General features: G+C 42.0%; 1 protein-coding gene across 9 annotated transcripts in view; it reads left to right on the forward strand.

The window, feature by feature from the left end:
* LOC109415075 (TBC1 domain family member 1) overlaps positions 1 to 5,435 on the forward strand; it is an 88,061-nt gene extending 82,626 nt beyond the window's left edge. For all 9 annotated transcript variants that reach the window (XM_029862805.2, XM_062856000.1, XM_062856001.1 and 6 more), the window contains 2 exons: positions 3,330 to 3,481; positions 3,545 to 5,435. In XM_029862805.2, coding sequence (XP_029718665.2) covers positions 3,330 to 3,481; positions 3,545 to 4,870 — 1,478 coding nt within the window. In that variant the 3' untranslated portion in view covers positions 4,871 to 5,435. The remainder of the gene's footprint in view (positions 1 to 3,329; positions 3,482 to 3,544) is intronic.
* The last annotated feature ends 11,570 nt before the right edge of the window (positions 5,436 to 17,005 follow it).

A 17,005-nucleotide genomic window follows, 5' to 3' on the forward strand; every position in this document is an offset into this window, starting at 1 on the left:
CCGATCTGTCAGCCAGTTGTGCGCAAGGGTGAATCTCATATCATGGGCAGTATCCATATTTGCATTACTTAAAACATACCCAACCGGTATCAACCGCGTTCGACCAGTACAAGACTGAATGCAACAAACAATGTCACCACCAATCGAATCAGTAACAATTCCAGAAAATATTGTTTCATTTCCATTTCATTAAAACAATCTCGAAAGGGACCATAATGAGTTAACTTACCTTTCCACACAAGTTATCAACAACAACAATCAGCCGGTGGGCGAGCGTCGATGTTTGTTTTGGTCGCAGACAATAGAAACGTGCTGCGAGTAGCTTTGGCGCGCAACGACGTCGTTTGCTTCCTTGCTCCTGATTGGCTGCGCGCAACTGGAGTGGAGCTGCGCGTAACTGACCGGCGCGCAAATTGCGCAACGAAAGAAAAACTATACAAAATATTCGCAATATTGGAGTGTGTGTGTGTGTGTGTGTGTGTGTGTGTGTGTGTGTGTTAGTGTTGGTGTATTGTACAGGGTGCGGCAGGAAAAAATGCGAAAAGTTCAAGGCACTATTACACGCTAAATATGGGATATATATGACTATTTTTTCATGATAGTGTATAAGTTAATGTCTCTATTCTAGCACTGAAAAATAAAAATGAACACATTTGATGTTTAACATGTGATAATGTAGGCCTAATAAACGGATATCAATAAACTGCGCGCCCAACGGTCATTAAACAAAATGACTATAACAGTAACAAAATTAGCTCAAATTCGATGAACAACCAGACCACACTGATCCAGAGCCATGTAGTTTCACATACCAGATGAAATAAGTACATATATTTGATGATATTGTAGAGAAAATCAAAATTTTTGTTTTATCAGATGCGAAATTTAGCGACCTGTGTGATTTTCTGCGGTTTGAAAATTCTGGTTGTCTTCATCTTCAGGCGCCGCCCTGTAAAGGTTAGTGACCAAAATGGGAAATTTTTTAATTAACTTTTCAGAAAACTAGCCTATTATAGATCATGGAACGTTGAAACATAGATTGGTTAATGTCAAATGGACGAAAATGAGGTTTGAAGTTGAAAAACACTTTCGCATTTTTTCCTGCCGCATACTGTAGACGCCAACTCGTTCTAATCAACTCTGATTGCTAACACCCTATTGAACCATTACCCTTAAATTTGGCAATCTATGAAATAGAATGAGTTTAACGCCTGTAAACAACAGTCAGTTAAATCAAACAAGGAATATTAGTATTAAAGGGAAGATACAACGAAGCAACGCCCCGAACCTCAAGAGCACAAACCCCAAGAACAAAATGACAGGCAGCGCCGATAAGTCGATCGACTGGCCACCATCAGTGAATAATCAATCGAGCAAACCCCCCAGCACAAACTGCCACCAGCTCTACCGACCTGCGCCCAACAAATCCGAGGCACAGCCCAGCCTTAGCTTCACCTTAAAACCAAAATCTAGATTACAGAGCACAATACTTCCCAAGTAACCACGTAGCTCGAGCCGCAAATCACGCACAACACGGCACAAATAAGACAAACACTACCCCGCCCGTACAACCGAAACCGACCTAGAGTAGAGAAGGGTCTCTTTCCACTCCAACCCGGACTCAACTGCACTCACAGGGCAGCGCACCGCACCCACACCGCACTCATTCATGCATCACTGTCCGAGCCGCACGGTCACCTGGGTTGAGTCTAGCTGCATGACCTCGCCCAACCCGTAACACAGAGTTAAAATCCCTCTCTTGCATTACAAAATACTCCCTCTTCCCAAAAGTCTGTGCGTGGTATAAATGAGATCTTGAGGCTGAAGAAATCGTCATCAATACAACCGCCACCACTGAGCACTCAATGATGTCGGCCTTATCAACGACGACCCCCCTCAATCCCAAACCCAATTATCCCACACTACCCAAGTAACCATTAGACCGTGGATCCATTACCCGACCCTACTCAGCCCTAACGGTCCATAGCAATGCCTGTCAATATATGCGGCCACTTGGGTATCCCTGGGTTTTTGACATGATGGTCAGGGATCACAGCTATCAAAACGTTCCACACTTTATCAGAGCGTACGACCTGTAGATATGATGATTTCTCAATAGTTTCAAGCTCTTTCGGACCTTCCGCTATGGGAGACCATCATGGCTAGCGGTGTTAACAAGCAAAATATTATAATTATATTCAAACTGCTTTTCTAAAGCCGTGTATAAGATCATACAATTACATGTAGTGCAAGCCATCGCGTTGGAGGATTCCCCAATGAATATAAAGAAGAGTCCGCCGTTCTCTACGTAATGGCCTAACCATAACATATAGACTAGCAGCTCTGATTAACCTCCTTTTCCATAATTGGTTATGTACGTATGATATGTACACTGTGGTGCATAATTGATCGGACAAACGCCGATTTTCATACAAAATGGCACAAAGTTTGAGATAATGTAACTGTGGTTTGGGTGGATGGATTGAGATCAATTTTTGACACGGAACTACGAATATGCTGAATTTTACGTATACGAAATACGAAATGTTTTCGTTCACAGGTTTGGGCGTGGCAAGGCGTTCAAAATGTGCAAAAGTGATCGGGCAGCGGCACCCCTTTGATTTACACGCGTACCGCTGTCCGATCACTTCTGCACATTTTGAACGTCTTGCCTCGCCCAAACCTGTGAACGAAAACATTTCGTACTTCGTATACGTAAAATTCAGCATATTAGGGAGTGTAGAATTAGCATCTAACTAAAAAAAAATCAGCATATTAGTATTTCCTTGTCAAAAATAGAGTTCAATCCGTCAACGCAAACCAAAGTTACATGATCTCAAAACGCCATTTTGTATGAAAATCGGCGTTTGGCCGATCAATTATGCACCACAGTGTATGTATGTACGATATAGAAGGAACGATCTCACCAATTTTCAACACCTTCGTCGTCTAACGACGATACACTAGAATCTTCCTTCTCCCTCTTAGAACTGGCAGCTATGCAGACACAGCACTCCAAAGGTATACTGCGACAGCTGAATCTTCTGATGCTTTGATTGTCCAATTTCCGTATAGGGCACTGCACTGTTTTGAATTTGTATGGGATTTTGAAGTTTCTTGGCCTTGTTGTTTACAAAATTTCTGTAAGAGTGAAAGAGATGGATAGAATTTCATGCAGTGACCTATTTCATATGATTTTGACCAGGACAAAATCGACGGAACGAGAAAAGTTTGCGCCCGTTTCCTGGCATAGCACACTTTGAACTGATCAAAAATATTATTGTTGTCTCCGAAACTCAAATTTAAGCTGTGCACGTTTTCTTTTGCAGGTCGAACTTTCCCGGATCACAAGTATTACAAAGACGCTCTAGGCATCGGACAGCTTTCCCTGTTCAACTTACTGAAGGCGTATTCAATTCTGGATCCTGAACTGGGATACTGCCAAGGATTGGGATTCATTTGTGCAGTGCTGCTATTGCATGTAAGTCAATAACTAAATGTAGTAAAAATTGCAGAAATTCATCACCTTTTTTATATTCAATAGCTGGAAGAAGCGGACGCATTCAACCTGCTCAAGCATCTGATGTTCAAACGACAAATGCGCGCCAAATATCTACCAGATATGAAGCAATTCCAACTGCAACTGTACCAACTGTCCCGCCTACTGAAGGATCATATCCCGGAGCTGTACGACTGGTTCGACCAGCATGACATCTCACCAACACTTTACGCCGCACCCTGGATTTTAACGGTATTCAGCTCGCACTTTCCGCTTGGCTTTGTAGCGCGTGTCTTCGATCTGCTCTTCCTGGAGTCGTTCGATGTTATATTCCGATGTGCTATTGCACTGTTGGAAGTTCACAAGGAACAGCTGCTGCAGAGAGATAACTTTGAAGACATCATGAACTATCTGAAAACGGTTGTCCCGAAAATTGATGCCACTGTCATGGAGAAGGTTTTTCGGAATGTGTTCAAGTCCGATTTCTCTCGGCAGCTGATCGAATACCAAGTCGAATATAATGTCCTTAAGGAGGAAATGACATCACAGAATCATCACCTGGAAAACTTCAACCGAGTGAAAGAGGAGAATCATCAGCTGGAAACACAACTGCAGTTTGCTCAATCCAGTTTGGCTCAGCTGGACAAAACCCGTCAAGCACAACAGAATCAAATCCAAACCCTTCAAACGCAAGTACAGACTTTAGAAAACACTGTTCAAATTCTAGTGAAGTTTGTAGAGCAAAATATTGAAAGTAGACCGGATTATGTTCTACCTACGGAAATTTGTCGAATAATGCAACAAGTTCAAGATCTACAGCACCAACAGTTGATTCAGCAAAAGAAACGATCTCCTATATTCCTAGATCGCAAGATCGGAAAATCTATTTCGTTCAACAGCAATCTAGGTCTAGCATTGAACGTTCTCGAAGAAGCAAACGAACAGGACAGCGCAGGAGGAACGCCAACGAAGAAGAAGCCTTTCTTCCAGAACTCATTCGAGCAGATTCGCCTTCAGAAGGCCGGACTTCGTCTGAATAAGCTTGATGAATGCGCTAGTCCTGAACACGTTGCCGATCGGAATGGTTCGAAACACAACAGCATTAGCGATGACAGTGGAATCGCGACCCCGATCAGTCCACAGATGCATGCCCCCTCGACGACACCCATGGTGGCGGAATACAAACCATTGGTGCCGTCGATTGACATCCATCATCCGCTTAGTGGCGACGTCAACGTACAGTTCAACGGAACGACCCAGCTCAAATCCATCAAGCCACGAGTGCAATCCAGACAGAATTCGGTCTCGTCAATTGTGAGCGACATCGGCGAAGGCGGGCCTTCTACCACTGGTGGAAACAATCGAAGCTAACAACCAGCTGTCGATCGCTAACATGTCACGTTAAAATGTGTCGGCTAAGATAATATGCACAACAATATCAAATGGTCGAGGCTCACATGATCTGCACTGCTCGGCATAAAATTGTCGATTTTTTTTTTGTTTTATGGAAATTGTTAGATGTAACAGAAGTTCTGTTGAAGTATCAGGACAAGAAACCAAAAGTTCGGCTCCCCATGACAAAACATTTTTCCAAGTTCACAAGGTTCAGATAAAGTTCCGAACATAAGCTTAAGAAATCACAGCATTCTCACGGGCAACTGCAGGCTGCAAGTTCCGAAAAGCATCTTAAGCAGCTTTCTAGCTTAGAGGCGCACACTGAACTTAATCGGTACGTGTCCGATAAATTTCAGAAGGGCTAATTGTTATTCTCATGTAGCTTAAAAGCTACTTAAGAAACTCTTCGGAGTTTCCAGTTCCTAAGAGTAAGATTCCGAAGGAAAGAAAAGTTTGCTACAAGGCAAATGTGAATAGAGGAAACGACGGCTTCTGTTGAAATGAATATATTTCCGAGGTCTTTGTACGAACCAGTGCTGCAATTTATTGTGGATTTACCGGCTACTTGTATTCTACCGGTTACTGGAGTAGCCGTTACAAAGTAACCGTTTTCATATAAAAATCAACATGATTGTCAAAAAATGAATGACGCTGAATAGCTAGTGGCAACGAGGAATAGCGCATACAATAAAAATGTTTAAAAACATTTTTAAATTACTTTTTTCATAAAACGGCTACTTTGGAGGCCATACTGAAGCGACCGGTAGAATACAAGTAGCCGGTAAATCCACAATATCGACAGGCCTTTATGATAGCGATATTTTGCTTTTTTCATTTTCCCCGTTTTGTTTTTCCTGTCAATGTTGCTTTCCGATCAGCAACACAGGAGCGAAATGAAATAGGTACTCACACTCGCACACAGCGTGCTGAAAGCGAGAGCTGACAGGGCTAAATTTCCATTCAATTTTCTGTAGTTGAGTGTTTTCACCCGTGGTAACGTATAGGGCACTCACTCTCACAAGCCACCGCTTGAGACGAATGGCCTGTCAGCATGAGTAGTGTTTGGATGATTGGGAATTGACCTTGTTGGGTTGCTCACGAATGGAGCTCTCGGACTCACACCTCACATCGAGGAACTGAAAACGACCGCCGCTGTCATTCATTTTCGGCTGAAAAACAGGCACTGACACTGATATTTTGCAGGACTGGTACGAACTTCATTTGCAGATTGTTTGTCAAATTGTATTCATTTTTGTATTAGAACATATTGTACTAGAAAGTTATTGGATCACTTACACAGCAAAAATATAACAAACAGAATTCTTTTACACTGATTTTCTCTCAGAATTGCCACTTTTTTCCTTTTTGCATGAAGTCTTAACTGGGATAGTCTGCTTCTTAGAATTTAATCATTTGATCATTTTCACAGTAAAGCATCACCATTCGAACATTTAGTTACTTTTTTACTGTAACAAAAACGAATTGATCAAGATTGTTGTTGAGCAGTGCATTTCTGTTGGAATAGGGCACTGCACGCCGCGGTTGCTAGGGAAAATTCTTTTAAGTCCTTGACGTTTCGTGGCCTTGTTGTTTACGATTTGGACTTAGAAAAATTTTGCTGGTTTTACTGAGGTGCACCCAGGTGGGCAGGGTGGCTTTGATTGAAATTATCAACGCGTGGTTCGTGGGTGGCGGAATGCGCGCGTTCGGGCTCCTACTTGCAAGATTATGAAACCTGACTTGACTACAGTTATGAAGTTCAGCAATTTGTAAGGCATGATTAGCTGATGTCAGGATGAATCATTGACCACATGGTCACCACTGGCCACTCCGGGAACTTCCGGGATGACCCGAAACAACCTGGAGAACCGGTGATAGGGGTCAATTACGTTTATTTAGCAAAACATGATGAAAAACACCACGGCTCTTTTTTTATGATTTTTCTTCAATTCACTTGTGACTGCATAGCAATACTGGCCATGGTTCCCATGTGCCACTTCCGAAACTTCCGGGATGCCCTGAAGAACCGACATTAGAGGATAATCATATTCTAACAGAAAAATGTGTCATGCGACGGATCTTCCTTCATGAATTTTCATAGATATGTTTGAGGTTGTATCGATGCTAGACATGGCCCCCTTTATTGGCCACTTCTGGAACATCCAGGTACCCCGACGGAAACGACAACAAAAGCTAATTACGATCATACAACAAAACATGTAATGTGACCATCATGATTTTTAATTCCTATGTATGTGGTCGTATCAAAAGTGGCCACACTCTTGGTTGACCATTTCTGAAACTTTCTGGGGCGCCCTGAGGGAACCGATGGCCAGAATCAATTTGGTTCATTCAGCGACGGTTTCATCATGTTTTTCGAGAATATGCTTGTGGTTACTGCTAAAACTTAGAGAATGCCCTCAAGAGACTGATGGCATATTGAACAAACGCGTTCATATGACAAAATGTGGTGTGTAACGCATCTTGGCTAGGTCCAGAGAAATATCTGACAGGATAAAATAATGCCTGATGGAACTTCCGAAGGATTCCCTGGCGTAATTCCTGGAGGAATCCCTTTCAAAATGTTTGAAGGCATCCTCAACGGAATTTCTTGAGAAACGTCCGTCTGGGAATTCCTCCGGGTTCTCCTCCTCCAATTCCTCCAGGAGTTTCTCTAAGAGTTCATCCTAATTTTTTTCCTTAAGTAAGTATGAGAGTTTCTTCCAAAACTTCTCCGGGAATTTCTTCTGTAATTCCGCACAAAGTCCTTCCTGGAACTCCTCTGGGAGTTTCTTCTTAAGTTCCTCTGGAATTCCCCCCGGCAGTCCCTTTTAAATTACACCAGGAGTTTCACGTAGAATTTCACTGTGAGTTTGTCATAATTTCCCCCGAGAGTTTATGCTGAAATTCTTCCACAGGCAGTTTCTCATGAAATTCCTCCGGGAATTTCCCAGGAATTCCTACGGAAGATGCTTGTAGAATTTCTTTAGTTCATTCTAGAATATCTCTGGAAGTTCCTTCTGAAATTCCTCCGAGAGTTCATCCTGGAATTCTTCCGGGAGTTCACTCTGAAGTTCACGCGGAAACTCCAACGGTAGTTCGACCTAGAATTTATCTGTGAGTTCGCCATAGTATGAGAAACTCCCTGTGAAATTCTAGGATGAACTCACGAAGTAGTTTCAGGAGGAACTACCGAAAGGATTTCCGCAGGAATTCTAGGAGGAACTATCTGATGATTTCCAGGAGGATCTGCCAGAAGGAATTCCTAGAGAAATTTCAGAAGGGACTCCTGGTAACATTTCATGAGGAACTCTCGAAGGAATTCCAGGAGGGTATTCAAGAGGAACATCCGAAGACATAATATAACGAACTCATAGAGGAATTCCAGGATCTTCGAGGAACTCTCATAGAGGTACCAGGAGGATACTCGTGGAGAGTATTCAAGTGGAGAATCCGAAGTAATACTATGACTTACTCCCGGAGGATTTCAGGATGAACTCTCGTAGGGGCTCCAGCGTGTCTCAGAGGAGGAGGAACTCCAGAAGGAATTTCAATAGGAAGTCCCAGAGTTTTAGGAGAAACTCCTAGAGATATTCTAAGGCAAACCCCCCTAAGAAATAAAAGTAGAGTCCCCTGTGAAATTTAATGAGAAATTTCACGAGCAACTCCTGTGGGAATTTCAGAAGGTGTTTCAAAGTGACCCTTCAGAGAAATTTCGGTAAGAAAGGAGGAATTTTGGAAGGAATTCTCAGATTAACTCCAGAGATACTCCTAGAAGGATTCCAGAAGAATTTCCAGAAAGAATTCCAGAAACAACTTTAGGAGAAATTGCAGGACGAACTTCCAGAGGAACTTCCGGAAGATTTCCTGAAGGAACTCCCGGACGTTTTTCAAGAGGAACATCCGAGTAATTCTGTGATAAACTCCTGAAGCATTTTTGGGATCCAGGAAGTTCCATGAGGAATTTCAAGAGGAATTCTAGGAGGAAACTCCCGGATGGTACTCTGAAGGAATACTATGGCGAACTCACAGATAAATTCTAGGTCGAACTACCGTTGGAGTTTCCGCGTGAACTTCAGAGTGAACTCCCGGAAGAATTCCAGGATGAACTCTCGGAGGAATTTCAGAAGGAACTTCCAGAGATATTCTAGAACGAACTAAAGAAATTCTACAAGCATCTTCTGTAGGAATTCCTGGGAAATTCCCGGAGGAATTTCATGAGAAACTGCCTGTGGAAGAATTTCAGCATAAACTCTCGGGGGAAATTATGACAAACTCACAGTGAAATTCTACGTGAAACTCCTGGTGTAATTTAAAAGGGACTGCCGGGGGGAATTCCAGAGGAACTTAAGAAGAAACTCCCAGAGGAGTTCCAGGAAGGACTTTGTGCGGAATTACAGAAGAAATTCCCGGAGAAGTTTTGGAAGAAACTCTCATACTTACTTAAGGAAAAAAATTAGGATGAACTCTTAGAGAAACTCCTGGAGGAATTGGAGGAGGAGAACCCGGAGGAATTCCCAGACGGACGTTTCTCAAGAAATTCCGTTGAGGATGCCTTCAAACATTTTGAAAGGGATTCCTCCAGGAATTACGCCAGGGAATCCTTCGGAAGTTCCATCAGGCATTATTTTATCCTGTCAGATATTTCTCTGGACCTAGCCAAGATGCGTTACACACCACATTTTGTCATATGAACGCGTTTGTTCAATATGCCATCAGTCTCTTGAGGGCATTCTCTAAGTTTTAGCAGTAACCACAAGCATATTCTCGAAAAACATGATGAAACCGTCGCTGAATGAACCAAATTGATTCTGGCCATCGGTTCCCTCAGGGCGCCCCAGAAAGTTTCAGAAATGGTCAACCAAGAGTGTGGCCACTTTTGATACGACCACATACATAGGAATTAAAAATCATGATGGTCACATTACATGTTTTGTTGTATGATCGTAATTAGCTTTTGTTGTCGTTTCCGTCGGGGTACCTGGATGTTCCAGAAGTGGCCAATAAAGGGGGCCATGTCTAGCATCGATACAACCTCAAACATATCTATGAAAATTCATGAAGGAAGATCCGTCGCATGACACATTTTTCTGTTAGAATATGATTATCCTCTAATGTCGGTTCTTCAGGGCATCCCGGAAGTTTCGGAAGTGGCACATGGGAACCATGGCCAGTATTGCTATGCAGTCACAAGTGAATTGAAGAAAAATCATAAAAAAAGAGCCGTGGTGTTTTTCATCATGTTTTGCTAAATAAACGTAATTGACCCCTATCACCGGTTCTCCAGGTTGTTTCGGGTCATCCCGGAAGTTCCCGGAGTGGCCAGTGGTGACCATGTGGTCAATGATTCATCCTGACATCAGCTAATCATGCCTTACAAATTGCTGAACTTCATAACTGTAGTCAAGTCAGGTTTCATAATCTTGCAAGTAGGAGCCCGAACGCGCGCATTCCGCCACCCACGAACCACGCGTTGATAATTTCAATCAAAGCCACCCTGCCCACCTGGGTGCACCTCAGTAAAACCAGCAAAATTTTTCTAAGTCCAAATCGTAAACAACAAGGCCACGAAACGTCAAGGACTTAAAAGAATTTTCCCTAGCAACCGCGGCGTGCAGTGCCCTATTGAGCTGACTTCGAAATATATTGAAAAGAAAATTAAGGTGAAACGGGACGCCGTGTTATTTTTCCTATCTTGCCTCTCTTTCTAACAATTTGCCTCGCGATTTTGAAGATGGTAATCTCGAGTTCTATCGCACTGAAGATGCTGAAAAACAATCAGCATATGCACTGCAAGTGAGCATACACAGTGATAGGTTTTTGTTGCAAAATATGAAGTAGAATCTGAGATTACCATCTTAGTAGCAACAGAGCAATAGCGGATATTTCCCCGACCGTCCCGTCCGCCCTTAAAGCTAAAGCTTCTCACAGTTGCAAAACGCCGCTGATATATTTTAACTGATACATGAATGCTTGAGCAAAAAACCAGTGATATGTGGTACTAGTAGTAGTGTAAGTGTTTAGGAACCCTTTCAGTATAAGCGCTTGAGCAGTGATTCCAATGAATGCAGCTTCTCGATACCCGACATATATGAAGGTACAAATTAGAAAACAGCCCAACTTGCTTCCGCAGTGTTGTCAATCATATTTACCGTGTAGGAAACCCCGCGTGCGCAGTGTGGCCACAAGTGTATGACCGAATGTAGTTTGACCCAATTACCAAAAAAAGAAAAATGCACCAATTATCATCATTCATGTAACCGATCCGGAAACGTAATGGACTAGAATATAAATTTACTGAAATTAAAGTAAGCACGTAAATTTTATATAACCCGACGCCAAATCAAGCTTGCCTGCAAAACATTGACTTACAAATAAAAAAAATACATAGGTCAACATCACAAAACCATTGTACATAAAGGGAAAAAAACCTAATAATGATCAATGTGTAATCAAGAATGCAGCACTTACAAAATCAAGTATTCAAAACAAAAACAAAACGTCTAAACCATATATAAAGAAAGATAATGTGGCACATACAGAAACACACAAACCGGCACGCCAAGCTGAATCGTAGGCAGCAGAAGGTAAATTATTTTTTAACTGAAGCTCCGAAGCTGCCCCCCATTTGGAATCATCAGGTAGATCTGAGGAAGAAGGAAACATTTACACATGTGTCTTATTTCGAGCTTACTACCTTTCAGTTATATTAGAACTCCTGCATGAGTTGGCCTTTTGTTTCGTTCTGTTTATTGTTAATTTAATGTTAAACTTATGTTTTTTTTAACGTTTTGGTTTTATCGGAATGGTTTGAGTACATAAATCTATGTAAGGATAGCTTAGGTAAATTGATATTCAATTGAATTTTGTTGAACAATATACAAATCGGTTAGATTGAAAAAGGCGGTGTGTACTTTAGTTTAGTGTAGTGTAAACCCCAAACAAAAGTATATTTAAACAAAACAAGGAAGATTATATCCCGAATTATATAGCCGTACGAATAAATATATGCTACTGATATTAATATGAAATAAAACTGTGAAATATGCATCCATATAATCAAAAATATCGCAATAGTTGTAAATGTACAACTTGATATATTTTATATCACATACCTTCATACGCGCCAACTTGTGCATATGCATAGTACACATCATACACATCATGCACAGTACACATCATGGGCACGGCATCACAATCACAAGGTAGGCTAGCTACCGATGTAAACAACAATTTTGGATGTAAACATGTGACGTCGTTCTTATCGTCCTTCTGAATATTATACACAATATCCTTAATTATGCCTTGCTATGGTTTTCGTTAAACCTCAATAAAAATCTACATCTCAACATTGTACATCATATTGTAAAAAACTCAGAGCAGCGCGAATCACGGACGAGTGCGTGTCCGCTTCGTTCACTCAGGAGTAAAGAAGTTGGAATATTCTCGGGTCCCTGTTGTTCACGAGTAGAATTGTTTTGCGTTTGTATATGCTCACGCTCAGCTAACAATCTTCACCATTTTCCATCCCTGTTTGTGATACACAACAAATGTGGAAAATCCATTTATTGTTCCAACCGCCCTCGAAACCTTTACCTGGTTTCCTGATGAATATTATTTTCGCTATTATTTTTTTCCAACATTCACACTATGTGTCCAGCCCACTGCAGTCTGCCGTATTTTATACATTTGATTTCACAATATTCGCATCTTTGTACACTTGGTATAACTCGTGATTCAAGCGTTTGCGCCACACTCCATTATCTTGTTTCCCACCGAGATCTACCTCCTTTAACGTCTACTCCTCGTAACCGTAGAGGGCAACCGAAAGAATCAGCGTCTTACATGGAACGAATTTCTTTTGCGTTTGCAAGTTACGGGACCTAAACTGGTTACGAAATTCGCAGCGGCAATACGCCTTTTTACTTCACGGCAAACGTCATTGTCACATGTCACAATAGTTCCAAGTTAAACAAATTCTTCAACAACTTTAAACACATCCACATTAATCACTGCCTCAACACTAACACCCTATAACACCTCTAGACCTGCCTCTGTCTCTACCCTGTACTTCGTTTTGGTAAAGTTAAGCGTCAAGCCTATCCTCGCTGTCTCTCTCTTCAAAGGAAATATGCTTCCTCCACTTCCCTACAATCGATGCCGATGAGATCAATATCGTCCGCAAAGCCAAGTAGCATGTGCAGCCGTGTGATGATAGTTCCATTCCTCTGCACGCCAGACTTCCTGATCCCTTCTTTGAGTGCAATGTTGAACAGCAAATTGGAAAGAACATCACACTGCTTCAATCCATCCAAGGTCACAAACGAGGTAGACACTTCGGCTACGATCCGAATACTTGATTTTGATCCATCCAGCGCCAGCGTTGCGCGGATCATCCTTAGTTTCGTCGAAAACTCATGTTCTGACATTATCTACCAAAGCTCATTTCTTTTCACCAAACTGTACGCTGCTTTAAAATCAATGAACAGATGGTAAGTCTGCAAGTCATAATCCCGAAATTTATCTGGCATCATCCGCAGGCTAAACATTTCATCCGTCGTTGATAGGCCCTCATGAAAACCAGCCTGCTATTCGCCGACGAAGGACTCCTCAAGAGGTCTCAGTCTATTGAACAAGACACGCGACAGTATGTTATATGTCGAATTTGTGCTCTTTCTTGTAATTTGGGAATATAAGGCCATCCAACCAGCTGTAAGGCAATTCTTCATCCTCCCAAATCTTTACAATAAACTGGTGGATTGATTGATGTAGCTGCTCGCTTCCGTGCTTAAGAATTTCGACCGGAATCTCGTCCTTCCCAGCAGCCTTGCTGTTTTTCAACTCTTTAAAGGACCTTTTTAAGCCTTATGTGGCCGACAGGGTACCCGGGTACCCAGCGCCCATTTAAAAAGCACGGTGTAGAAAAAATCAAAAAGTTGGTCGAACACATAACGGTTAATCTCATCCAGTGTTGGTGGTTCCACTGCTTGACCCAATGTTCTAAATTTCACCAGGTTAGGCCCATCGGGCAAAGTGGTGTTTGTGATATGATAATTTTGAAGTAGTAGTCGTGTCATGTCAACTTCGGCAAGCCGAAATCGCACGAAGTTGCCGAAGGTGACGTCACGTTCCAGAAGCTGCGAACAAATTTTCTGACGAACGTGACGTCGCGAACAGCTGATCGGTTTGTTTACATATTTATATCGACAAATACAGGCAAACATATACGTTCACCCGGACCTGTGAATAATTGACATCGTGCTTGACCGTCACTGTATTTGTCTGATCCTATTTTATCTCCTCCTGTTCATTCTTAGAAATCACAAAAATGTTTAGAAATCTTTTACCATCATCATTTTGAGATGAATCAATAATTTTACCACAGAGAAACAGACGGCACACTTTGATCGCTTCCCATTGATCATTTTGTTAACGGTTGATTCAAATATTCAGTAGTTCTAGATTGAGTTTAAATATGGGCGAGAGTAACATGAGTGAGTTCTCTTCATCGACTCTCTTCTTCAAATTAAAGTGACAAGATGCAAGTAGCCGGGGCCCGTGGCGTAGTTGGTCACACGTTCGCTTCATATGCGGATGGTCATGGGTTTGATTCCCAGCCCCGGCACTTGCAATATTTCGTCAGTTGCTCTTCACCCCACTGACCCTCTTCTAAGTTCCATGGCTCAAACGGACCTTAGATACCTGGACATCAGCGAACTGCTACTCATAATGGACACCCAATCGGACTGGAAAGGAACAACAGCCACCTATCATCCTTGTGCTCATCATTCTACCATGTATAGAGTAGAAAAGTGATAGCAGCAGAAAGGCAACCAGTTCGATAAAGTATAATAGAATACATCTAGGCGCTGTACAATCTGTAGGTACAGCTGTCAATTTAAATCGCTCACGTAGTGGCCTAGTGGACAATAGAGCTGTAAATTAGGTTAAGTGATTAAGAATTAAAAAAAAAAGATGCAAGTATGGTTTCACTTTTTGGTTATAAATTGTTAGGTTGCGATGCAATCTAGCGTCTAAGAGTAAAAAATTTCGATTGAACTTGCATCTTGTCACTTTGATTTGCAGAAGAGAGAGTCGATGAAAAGAAATCGATCATATTACTTTCGCCCTTATTTAAGCTCAATCTAGAGTTGGTCGATTGACCACTCGCGGCACTGGCATCGTTTTTGTTCTTGTTTATTCTTATTGCTCACCACCGTCACCTGGTGGCCCGGCCAAACACAGTACGTTTAGCATTGGGCGATTACGTTTTCGTGACGATGGTTTCTAATGAAATGTGTTGAAAAGTGTTACATCTATTTCTCTGTGATTTTAACATTACATTTCTTAAGAGGTTGCATACCTTGCTAACGATCCCTCCGCATCTGGTGCAGGAATGAGAACGCTATGAAAAGAGTGACTCCGCCCTGAAGTGCCATGGCGCAGTGTGGTACTTGTTCAGTTGACAGTTCTGATAATAAACCCCTCCAGATAAGCAAGGTCTACTCAGTTATTTACAAAACTACCACATCTCCTTTTGTGTAAGAAGTAACTAACTTTCAGTTGACATTATATGCATTTAGAGCTCCTTGCAACGTTTACTGTAAAATTTGTTCAGACACATATCTAGAAATTTGTTCTTTTTTCAAATGTGTGACCACCATAAAGTTCTTTCATTATTTCATACCTGTTCACTAATTCTGAAAGAATTTTAACTCGAAACACCTCCTTCTTGAAGATAAGATCATTCCAAAGGCTTTCTTTCGACTTACAAAGTTTCTACCAGGGATCGGTCAAGAAATCCATCGATCGATTCTTAATGCCTAATTCGTATTAAATTTTCAATGCTTATCCGAAAGTTAAGCAAATTATTATTACCTAGCCATCATATTTCGATCCGCTGCTTCGATATCGCCATCCTCTGAGAGAGGATCTTATTGCCAGCTCCGGCCGGAATTGGCTTTGGCGCCTCCATCCTTTGATGCGAGACATTACATATTGCCAGCCCCAGCCGGAATTCTATCCGCCACTTTGGCGTCTCCCTTTTCTGAGGCGAAACATCATTGCCTGCTCCGGTAGGATTTTCATCCACCGCTAAGGCATCTCCCTCTTTCGAGGCGAAATTTTTCAAATTTCCTCTATGTTTGATCCGATCAGATGCTATCCGTCGGAAAGTCAGACTGTTCATATTTAGGGGGTGCCCGACAACCCCGGCACCCCCAGTAGTTTCGCCTATGCATATTTACCTTCAACTGGTGGCTCAATTTATTTTGAATTCTGTAGAATGCACCAGCAAACCTTGCACCAACTGCTTACTTCAGATCTTCAGTTCTGAAGTGTGGAGGACTCCAATTTTCAATTTGGCTCACACCGACCATCTTTCGAATAATAATTATTCTTCATTCGTTGCTGCCACCAGGAATTTATTCCGCTTCTGAAATTCTTCGCAATTGGTTCTTCTCGTCGCCAATGTGGTACTTGTTCATTTGACAGTTCTGACTTCTGATAATAATCCCCCTCCAGATAAGCAAGGCCTACTCTTTCAGATGCGCTTAGATCCGGTGAGTACCTACTAATGGGTAGTACGCAGATCCCACGAAATTTCTTGGCCTATCTCGATGCGTGGAAAATTTAGGCAAGGAATCGTTCAAGAAATAATAAAGCGTTACTTTATGGATTAGTGCACGAATTTATACTGGCCTGCTTACTCTCAAACGAAATTTGACGTTTAAGCGGTGTCGGCACCGCTCAAACGTCAAATTTTCTGTGAGAGTAAGCAGGCCAGCCTAAATTCATGCAGTGGACCATTCCGGATCCTAGTACGGAGCTGAAACGAAACGTCAAATCAAATGGGGCTGGCTGTGTTAAATTTCTTGACCATTCCGGTCACGGAAAAATAATGCACTGAACGAAAATTACTTGAGCGATTTCGTTTGAAGTGCATACCTCGCATTACTTACAAATTAATTGAAGAGCTCTGGCTATGCCCCCGGCATGCAATCTTCCGGATCCAATCCGTTTATCTTCCGGCGTGGGCATCGGGAATGATGATAATAGAAGCCATTACAAATGGAAAATGGCTACTAGGGTAACGGTTGAATTTTGGACCCC

The sequence above is a fragment of the Aedes albopictus genome, chromosome 3 (genome assembly GCF_035046485.1).
Source record: "Aedes albopictus strain Foshan chromosome 3, AalbF5, whole genome shotgun sequence".
Taxonomy (NCBI): Eukaryota; Metazoa; Arthropoda; class Insecta; order Diptera; family Culicidae; genus Aedes; species Aedes albopictus.